The sequence below is a fragment of the Trifolium pratense genome, linkage group LG5, assembly GCF_020283565.1.
Source record: "Trifolium pratense cultivar HEN17-A07 linkage group LG5, ARS_RC_1.1, whole genome shotgun sequence".
NCBI lineage: Eukaryota > Viridiplantae > Streptophyta > Magnoliopsida > Fabales > Fabaceae > Trifolium > Trifolium pratense.
In genome coordinates, this window is record NC_060063.1 from 53,270,824 (window position 1) to 53,281,241 (window position 10,418).

The following is a 10,418-nucleotide window of genomic DNA, read 5'->3' on the forward strand; positions in this document are numbered from 1 at the left end:
ATAGTCTTTTTTTTTTCGAATAAATTTTTTGTGATTTTTTAGATATAATTTGTTGATTTCTTTCTTTGAATAGAAATTTTCTGGTTTATTGTTGTTCTTTCTTAATGAATATACATGTTGTATTAGTAGTAATCTCATATATTGTTTGTTCCTTAAAAAAAAAATCTCATATATTGTTTATTGTTTAACTGAATTTTAGAATGAAGATTTTTTTCCAATAATGTCTAAATTTTTTAGCCACACTGATAATTTATAGCTGGGTCCGCCCCTGCTTAAACGCGAGTCTAACTACTAAACTAATTTGCAAAAAAAAATCACTAAAATATATAAATTTCATCAAGTTATTCTTCCAAGATTAAATTAACGAATTTCATATAATCTAAAAATTACTTATCATATTTATATAATCTAAGAATTTCATAAAATCTAAACAAAGTCCATGGTCAGCATTTTCTGCTGTAGCTAGTTCCATTCCGTGGTTTATTATCAACCTTAAACCTTGTTTCTTGTTATATTATCATCGGTCAATTTTTCATTCTTCAAGCTCTCTGCATCCTCTAATGGCGCTTTCTGCAACATTTATCACTCCTTCACCTTCAACTTCCAATCTTTATGCCAAATTTCGCAAACCCTTTCTCTCCCACTCTGTCTATCTTCTTAAACCCTTAAAGATCCAAGCTTCAACTACCTTAGATTATTCAAATGTCTCTGCCAGCGACAAATCTTCACCATTGAAGGTGAGAATTAATTACTACCCTTTATGTTAATTATTATTTTATTTTTTAATTGGTTTGATTTCCTTCAATTTTGTCAAAAAAGTTACCATTTTTTGGATCAAGCTTAATTTTTTAATTTTTTTTTTGTTTGTTTTGTTTTGTTTTGTTTTGCATGTTACATTAGACTAGCAATTGGCAGTGGAAATTCAAGGACAATTCAGTAAATATTTATTATGAGGAACATGTGAAGGAGAGTTCAGGGCCTTTACAGCATATTTTGATGATGCCAACTATTTCTGATGTTAGTACTGTTGAGGAGTGGAGATTAGTTGCTGAAGACATTGCTAAACGTAATGGAAGTGTCAATTATCGCGCGACTATTGTTGATTGGCCTGGTCTAGGTTATTCCGATCGGCCAAAGATTGATTACAATGCTGATGTCTTGGAGAAGTTTTTGGTTGATTTTGTCAATTCGCCTGATGGTCCAGTTAAACAGCCAGGTACTGGTGGTAGTAGTGGAGGATGTTATAGTTAGTAACAGCGTCGTGCTGAATATATATGTTTGTGTGTGTTCTTTAGTTAACAAGTTTATGGACTAAAAAATCTATTAACTCACTGAATTGGATCATGTATTTGAGAAATTTTGCCAAGTCTTGTATCTAGCCGTTGAAACTCGGAAGATATAACTCCTTACCTGCAAGGTAGGGCTTTTAAGACATTTGGTTTCTTTTTTTCCTTGATTGGTCGGTATAAGAAATCTGGACTGCAGAGTAATTGTTTCACTCTTGCTGGCTCTAGGAAAATAAGATGCACAGACTGCAGTTAATTATTGTCGGTTCGACCACATTTAAACCAGTAATCCATGAACCATTGTTTTCACCAATTCTATGACTGGTTTAGTTTTCAAATCACCGCCTAAACTTAACAAATAGATATACTTTATTGTACCATGTTTCTTCCGTTATCTTATTGAATGTTTGCATCTATCACGACGTCTCCTGTGAATTGCGGAGGCAAAGTGTGTTTTGTGTTTATCCATTGATTGTCTTCTGTTTGGATATTTTCTGGAATGAATATTTATTTCATGATTAGTTGAATATGTCACGAGTCGTGACTTTGTATTGATTAGTGTTTGTGAGTAACATTGTTGGTGTTAAACTAGACAATGAGTTGGTGATTTTTGGAGGAGGGCATGCTGCTTCAATAGTAGTCCGTGCTGCAAAAAAGGGTCTGGTGAAGCCCAAGGCTATAGCTGCTGTTGCACCAACTTGGGCCGGTCCCCTTCCCATCGTATTTGGTCGAGATTCCAGCATGGAAACAAGGTATTGTATTGCTCCCATTTTCAATGCGCATTCATTTTCTTTGCTGATTGGTTACTATGGCATTGATTTGTAGTTTCTAAGTAAAAGGGAATTTCAGAAAAAAGGAATGAACTTTCTTAATTATAGGCGTGTATATAACTGCTTATTCTCGTTGACATTAAAATGCACGGTGTCATTTGATTCTCATTAGAAAATTTCTTTGAAAGAGTCATGTCTGTCACAAACAACCCGATAACTTGTTTCTATTTGTTCCCCCTTCCCTTTAAACATGACAGATATGGCCTTCTAAGAGGCACCTTAAAGGCCCCTGCAGTTGGATGGATGATGTATAACATGCTTGTGAGCAATGAGAACGCAATCCAATCGCAATACAAATCACATGTATACGCCAACCCTGATAATGTGACACCAGCAATTGTCGAAAGCAGATACGCATTGACAAAACGAAAAGGAGCTCGTTACTTACCTGCAGCCTTCTTGACTGGGCTACTAGACCCGGTAACATCTCGCGAGGAGTTCCTTCAACTCTTTGCAGATTTGGAGGGAAAGATACCAGTATTTGTTGTATCAGCCAAAGGAGCTCCTAAAAGGTCTAAGGCTGAGATGGAAGCTCTTAAGGGAGCTAAAGGGGTGACCAAGTTTGCGGAAGTGTCTGGCGCACTTCTTCCACATGAGGAGTATCCCGCTTTAGTCGCGGAAGAGCTTTATCAATTCTTGCAACAGTATTTTGGCTCTGTCGCTTAAAGTTGGCGTGCGACAGATGACAGTTGTGTATCGGAGAAGCTTTCACAGGCATAAATGTTTCCACAAATAGAGGTGACATGTTTCATTTGAGAAAATATGTTTCTTGGTGATTATAAAATGGTACTATGATATTTTAATTTTGTTGGATTTGTAAAAAAAATTATGGAAAATGATGAAATTATACTGATATTTAAAAAGAAAACAAGTTATCCCTATGGAAGACTTTTTGCAAACTATCCATTTTTTTTTCTTATCAATTTATTCATATACATTGTCATTGTATACTGCCAGACAATCAACCCTTCGATCACTAAAAAATTGAATTCCATCATTTTTAACTTAAAGGTTATACAAATAATAGTTAGTGATTATTTGACAATATAAAATGTTTTACACTGTGCATTATAATTAAATTTAATTTATAATTAAAAGTTATTTTACACATACATCCAATGATAGACTATAAATCCAATGATAGACTATAAACTAGTAAAATAAACTTTAAGTTCGTAATAACAAACTGTTACTAAATAGACATTTTAGGTTTCACAATGGTCCCTTAAATAAATAAAAAAGGTCTGGATTGGTCCCTTAAAGACACATCTGTTTCTCATATTGAGGATGTCATTAAGTGTAAGTGGTCTACCAAAAACCTTATTAATTTTTAAAATTTTAACCATTGAAATTTTTTGTTATATTTGGAGTTAAAATTTAACGGAAAGAATCAATATGACAAACATATATGTCTTTAAGGGACCAATCTGATCTTTTTTTTCTTTCTTTAAGAGACTAATCCGAACTTTTTTTTTTCTTTAAATGACCATTGTGAAACCTAAAATGTCTTTAAGGGACCAATAAACTAATTAAGCCTAGATATTTTTTTTTGGTATTTAAGCCTAGATATTTTACTATAAACAAAGTTTAAGTGGACTATGCGACATTTGCCAACCAAAATTAATGATTGAACAATCTCTTACGTTCATTGAGACATTTGAAAATTGTTCATTGACTGCTAAAGTGAACGAAAATGTACTTTTGCAATTAGGTGCAGACATTTGAAAATTGTTCACTCTAATTTATGTTATGTTTGAAAAGTGGTAATGATTTTTTTTTTTTTTTTTTTTTCAAGAAAAGAAGTGATAATGGTTTAAGTCTTCATCGTATTAACATTAAATTTAACGTACACCACAAAAAATCTTCATCATATTAATTTAGGGATAAAAGTATGAATAAAATGTGTGATTTTGAAAATTTAACTGTGGAAGAAGGAAGGAGAAAAATGATACATGAAGATAAAGTTTTTTTGTTAGAGGTTCTGAAAATTATACAAATACCTAACTGTCTCAAAATTCCACGTGGTTAACCAAATGACAACTGAAGTGCCACATCACTATTGTTATTATTATAAGTTACTTCTAGAAGTTTGCTCAAAATAAAGTTATTATCTCCAGAAGTTTGCTGGAATGAATTTTTCAATCCTTCCCTAAATCCTTAATCAAAAGGTTCTATTTAACTTAAGGTGTTGCTGACGAGTGTTCTGGACACTCTTTAAGCATTCTATTTAAAGAAATTTTTTATTCAAAAAATTAAATACTACAATTTTTAATGCGTTGACTTTATAAATTTCCATAAAAATTTTATAAAAGTTTACTATTTAAGTCTTAAAAAATGTCTCGAAAGCACTCGTTAGAATTTGCGTTAACTTAAATAACCGAATGTCTTAATGTTTTTCGGACCACATCGATGATCAATCATACATCAAGAGGTCAGCTGTTTAATTACTTTGAAAGCAATTGTACAAAAAAAGAACCAATAATTATATGCTTACTCTATTTTAAGGGACAACAAAAATAGATAAATTTTCTAATAATTCTAAGGCACTCTGTTGACGTTAACTTTGCAATTAATGTGCCTAGCTAAAAATAATAAAATTTTCATTTTATAATGACAATTTATTAATAATTTTAATTAAAAATTACAAAAAATTGAAAATGAGAAGAGAAGTGGCTCTTTTAAAACTTCAAATTGATATAATACATCGAACAATACAAATTTAAAATCACTAAAAATTAAAATGATTAATTTGCAAACAAAGTCACAATACCCACACACATGCAATAGCAAAATCTCTACAAATATGATGAAATTGAAGTGTTCAGAAAACTCATGACTCTACATCTATAACGTTAACAACGATAAAGTTATTGGTTGAATATGCACTAGATAAAATCTTATCTACCAATTTGAACTTAAAAATACTGCACCAAGATAGGAAAACAAAACAAAACAAAACAACACCGCACCACGACAAGAAAAAACAGTACCGCACCAAGACAACGAACAAAGCAACGTCGCAGTAAGACAACAAAATCAAGAAAGAAAAAACACGTGCAAGGAGGGCTTCATGAATCCAACTTGGAGTCACACATCGGAAGTCATACACTCAGTGTGAGGGCTTATATAGGATTGAACAACCCTCCCTTTTGAATCATGATTTTGAGGTGGAGTTAGCTTCAATATGCATGTATCAATTGGTATTAGAGTTGATTCGATTATTAGGCACCGGGACTGAACGAAAAGAATGAACCCTATAAAAGAAAGGGGAAGAAGAATGAATTCGTACGTCGGGACGACGTTTGTTTAGAGGGAGGATTTGTTACTGATTTTCATGTGCAAGGATGATTTCATAAGCCTAATTTGGAGTCCCACATAAGAAGTCATAAACTTAGTGTCAGAGCTTATATAAGATTGAACAACCCTCCATTTGAATCATGATTTTGAAGTGGGGTTCAATTTGTATCTCACAAAAAGAAAAAATAATTTAGAGGGGTATTTTGAGGTAAATCCACTAAATGAAGAAGATGAAAAAACTAAGGTTGAAGGGACGACCGTTGAATGATTTGTTAGTATTATTTTTTATTTTTTTGGTTTTCACCACCAGTTTAATCTGGTTTAGGGGTCAGTTCTGACATCAAGTGGTTTCAGCCCCCTCCCAATCGCAGTTGCGGGGGATCGAACCGCGGTCCTCCTTACCAAGTTCAACGTCAATCACCACTGAACCAACTAACGATTGGTTATGTTAGTATTTCTTTTTTGTCTAATCTAGTGACTAAAATCCCACCTTTAAAGTGAATAAATGTCTGAGATTCGAATCGAGCTTCTATATATAATGTGGTGTTCCTACCAACAGAACTAAATCCACAAACATGATATGTTAGTATTTTTATATACAATAAAAAATTGTGAGTGCACAATGGTGGGTACTATACGCCCACTTATATCTTAAAAGACGTGTGTTAGCAAATGATAATTAACAAGTAGTTAAATATACCTTAATATGCATATTAATAATGCACTCCTTCAGACGGTTTGGACACTGTGATTGTATGACTGCATGAAGTCAGTGTCCGTACAAAAATCCAAATCCAATGAGAATAAGGGTATTCTTATATGAGAGTGAGAGAAAAAAATATCAAACATTTGATTAAAATGGAAGGTTGAGATTAAAAGTGAATCATGTACTCCTCTTTTAATTCAATAATCGTGTTACTATTAATGTTGGAGTCCTTCATGGGAGATTGGGAGTTTGCTTGTTTCAAAGCTCGGGGAGGTTTAAGTGGTATATCGATGAGGCGGGGCAGAATCGGGTCTTGAAACGAAAGTTTTAGGTTTGGGTGAATTGAATTAAAAGAGGAGCAGTGATTCACTTTTAATCTCAGCCTTTTATTTAATTTTAAATAAATGGTTGATATTTTGAAGAGGAGAATGTCTCATATAAAAATGGTCTTTCTCACTTTATACATCCTCATACATTCAAATGGTTGATATTTCTCATTCTCACTCTCAGATTTACCGAAAAACTAAAAATGAGGCTTACGGTGCTTTTTGATAATTTGAAAGTATTTCTCCAATAACCAATAAAAATAAATCACATAAATAAGTTTGTATGTAGTATCCACAACTATTTTGGATCATTTCGCTCAGTTCACTAGTTCAGCAGAGGGTTCTCGTGCTCGGTGCTCGTTTATGCAACTCATATGGCTTGCTTATGTATGGGTTGTGTGGACCGAACGAAACCATAGATTGTTCAGCGGCTCGACATTTTCAGTACATCAGATGTTGGACAAGATCAAGTCTTTCTCTTATAGGTGGTTGAAAGCGACAAGGAGTAGTTTAGCTTTGAACTGCCATAGTTGGTGGTCTTGTCCTCTACTTTGTTTGGGCCTTGTATAGTTTTTTTTATGGTTTTGTTTTTTGTATTATGAACTCTCTTGTAACTTTATAGTCTCCCACTCTCCCTTGACACGCCTTGTGCTGAGGAGATTACTTTTTTCAATATATGCATATCTCATTTTGACTTGTTAAGAAAAAGTATCCACAACTAATTTTTATTCCACAATGCATGTAGGTTGTTCTCATAAATACCCCTAAATCATCGAGAAATAATTTTTTTATGGCTTAACTACACATTTGATCCCTTACGTTTATTTTAGGTTTCAATTTGGCTTAACTACACATGTGGCAGCCAATTTGCATATGTGGACTGACACTTGGACACACTGACACGCGTACTGTTCAAACAGTGTTAATAACAAAACTAATGGAAATCACTAACTCGAAACCTAAAATAAATGTAAGGGACCAAATTGATACTTTTTAAATGTAAGAGACCAAATTAAAACCCAAAATAAATGTAATAGACCAAATGTGTAGTTAAACTTTTTTTATTGATAACGTAAAAAAAACTAAAGAAATAATTTATTTTTCATCTTGCCTTAGTTGCCTATACAGCATATGAGAGTTTCCATTTTTACCATATTAAATGCTACAGGAGGAATTTGTTATTATTTGTAGTTTATAATGTTTGTAGAGAGAGGTAGAGAGATCGAGAGACATACATACGTACAACTAGCTTTTGTTAGTTAAGAAAATGGCTATTCAATTCACCCGTTTTATTTACTTTCTAATTCTTATTAGATGCATTATTTTATCGTAAAATTCAGCAACTAAGAATAATAGAATTTTTTTCGTCAAAAAAGAATAATATAATTTTTAATAATTTTCCGTTAAAGTGTTATTGTTATTAAAGTGTCACGAGAAAATTATATATAACACTTGAGATATTAGCTAAATGGTAGTATTTAGTTTAAAAAAAAAAAATCACTAATGGTATTTATTTTTTCATAATAAAAATTAATGGCATTTAAGAGTTTTACAGGGCTGAGGGAAATATATATATAGGCTGTAAAAACATTTTTGCACATTTTAAACACTATATATATTGCTTAGGGCATGAGTTTTTTTTATCATAAGAATATTTTTCCAAGTTTTAAAATTTAATTAAACTTGTCTCTCTATCTCTTTATATATGTATACGTACATAACAAGGCAATATTCATTCCAGTTGTCTCAACATTTAAGAGAAGGTAGTGAGAATGAGAGGTATACATAATATATAGTCTATGGAGTCTTCTCCTTCTTCTATATATAATCTATAAAGCAAAAACTCATAAACTCTTTACTCAGATAATTCATCTTGGTACTTTCTTAACTTAGAAGAAATATATAATTGAAAATGGTGAGGCCACCATGTTGTGAGAAATTAGGTATTAAGAAAGGACCTTGGACTCCTGAGGAAGATATCATCTTAGTTTCTTACATTCAACAACATGGACCTGGAAATTGGAGATCAGTTCCGACGAATACCGGTATATATAGTATTCATTTTTGTGTTCTTCTTTTTCAAGATCTATTGAAGATATATATATACATGTAAAAAAACCTAATTAATTTGATTTTTGTTTTTGTACTAGGTTTGATGAGATGTAGTAAGAGTTGTAGACTTAGATGGACAAACTATCTTCGACCCGGCATCAAACGAGGTAACTTCACAGATCATGAAGAGAAAATGATTGTTCATCTCCAAGCTCTTTTGGGCAACAGGTTATACCTAATTCATTCCTCTACCATCTTCCTACATCTTAATTTTCTTAACAAATTTAGACATAATCATATGTGGTTTTATCTAATTAAATCCAACATTTTAAAATCACAATAGTCAATCATGAAATAATAACTAACAACAGTTATCTGTTCGTTTTTTTTTTTTGAATGGCAAATATATTTTATAAGATAAACCCGACAGTTATCTGTTCGTGTGTTGCACGGATTCTTAATACTATATATGTTCAGATGGGCTGCTATAGCTTCATATCTTCCTCAAAGGACGGACAACGATATAAAAAATTATTGGAATACTCATTTAAAGAGGAAGCTGAACAAAGATCAAAGTTCTGATGAAACCGGTGTTGATCAAGAAGCTCGTTCGCAGCTGCCAAATAAAGGACAATGGGAGAGAAGGCTGCAAACAGATATTCATATGGCCAAACAAGCCTTATCCGAGGCTTTATCGCTTCAACAAAGCCCAACTAAACCTGAGATGAAGCCCTCATCAAGTTCCTCTCATTCTCATGAACATCTACCAAATCTTCATATTCCATCTCCATATGCATCAAGCTATGAAAACATTGCTAGATTGATGGAAAATTGGATGAAATCACCTAACTCAGCTGAAACAAATTCCTCATCAATATTCAGCAACTTGGTAACCACAGCAGGATCAAGTTGTAGTGAAGGAGCACAAAGCACAACACAAGATCATCATGTTTTTGACTCTAAGATTTTCAACTCCAAATCTGAATATTATGCCTCTAGATTTAGGGCAACTCATGAAGGGAATAATAACTTGATGAATACGAAAGAGAGTCTCTTTCAAGATGAAATGATTAATATTAAAGGAAAAATGGAAACAAATGTCCCATTAACTTTGTTGGAAAAATGGCTTTTTGAAGATGGAGGGGCAAGTCATGAATGCCATGAAGATCTTATAAACATGTCATTGGGAGATCAAAGTACTTCAGATTTGTTTTAGAAATTGTAGAACTACTGCAAATCAAATCTATTACATCTTAATTTCTTAATTACTCTACAAGGAAGGAAAGAAATTGTACATTATAAGTACATTTGTACCCTATGTATTAAATTAGGCATGTTATGTAGTACAATTAATAATTAAGAGTTCAATGTGTATGTGTTTTGGATTTTAATTATTTTACTGTTTTGTGTTTAATTACTATGCCGTCTAATATTACAATTGATAATTTCTTGGGTTCGATTACTGGGTGGAATAATTTCTTGGTCAGACTTTACTTACTTCGCGGCCAAACTCTGGACTACTAGGGCCCTTTTCCCTAGGAATCAGAGGGTTATAAACAAAAAAAAAAATTACAATTGATAATGTTATTTTAGTAAATGAAGTTAATTTTAGTTATATTAGAAATTAGGATACTTGTTGATAGGGTTAAATTCTCATGATGGTTAGCACTTTGCACTTCCATGTTTCTTCTATTAGTGGAAGGTGAAACTTGTCCGGTGCTTAAACATATGGGATTTTGAGGAGAAGGTCCGTTCTGAGGGTATTTGGTTGGTTAGGTGTTTGGTCTGGGTTGCCCTGTTGATGTTGCACCTCTCTTCTCCAAATGAGGAGGTTTGGAGATGGTTTGGTGGAGTTTTTAGGTTTTGGCCGTTCATGAGCTAATTTGGCTTTTTTATAATTTTTTTTCTTATTGATAGTTGT

General features: G+C 32.7%; 2 protein-coding genes across 2 annotated transcripts; both read left to right on the forward strand.

Moving 5' to 3' along the window:
• The first annotated feature begins 415 nt into the window (after positions 1–415).
• LOC123885453 lies at positions 416–3,015 on the forward strand. The gene is made up of 4 exons (XM_045934741.1): positions 416–737; positions 901–1,216; positions 1,879–2,038; positions 2,314–3,015. Exons 1-4 carry the CDS (start codon positions 561–563, stop codon positions 2,780–2,782), a joined length of 1,122 nt encoding a protein of 373 aa, XP_045790697.1. The 5' UTR covers positions 416–560; the 3' UTR covers positions 2,783–3,015.
• A 5,072-nt stretch (positions 3,016–8,087) lies between these two features.
• On the forward strand, positions 8,088–9,904 carry LOC123884631 (myb-related protein 306-like). Its single transcript, XM_045933772.1, has 3 exons — positions 8,088–8,490; positions 8,596–8,725; positions 8,975–9,904. The coding sequence occupies exons 1-3, from the start codon at positions 8,358–8,360 to the stop codon at positions 9,711–9,713; spliced, it is 1,002 nt and encodes a 333-aa protein (XP_045789728.1). The 5' UTR covers positions 8,088–8,357; the 3' UTR covers positions 9,714–9,904.
• Positions 9,905–10,418: the final 514 nt, after the last annotated feature.

Bases quoted from the DNA above. Each gene is read 5' to 3' on its own strand.
- LOC123885453 (XM_045934741.1), top strand. From the start codon at position 561: ATGGCGCTTTCTGCAACATTTATCACTCCTTCACCTTCAACTTCCAAT. The intron at 738-900 runs GTGAGAATTAAT...ATGTTACATTAG, and splicing joins ACAAATCTTCACCATTGAAG to ACTAGCAATTGGCAGTGGAA. The intron at 1,217-1,878 runs GTACTGGTGGTA...GTGTTAAACTAG, and splicing joins TGGTCCAGTTAAACAGCCAG to ACAATGAGTTGGTGATTTTT.
- LOC123884631 (XM_045933772.1), top strand. From the start codon at position 8,358: ATGGTGAGGCCACCATGTTGTGAGAAATTAGGTATTAAGAAAGGACCT. The intron at 8,491-8,595 runs GTATATATAGTA...TTTTTGTACTAG, and splicing joins ATCAGTTCCGACGAATACCG to GTTTGATGAGATGTAGTAAG. The intron at 8,726-8,974 runs GTTATACCTAAT...ATATATGTTCAG, and splicing joins CAAGCTCTTTTGGGCAACAG to ATGGGCTGCTATAGCTTCAT.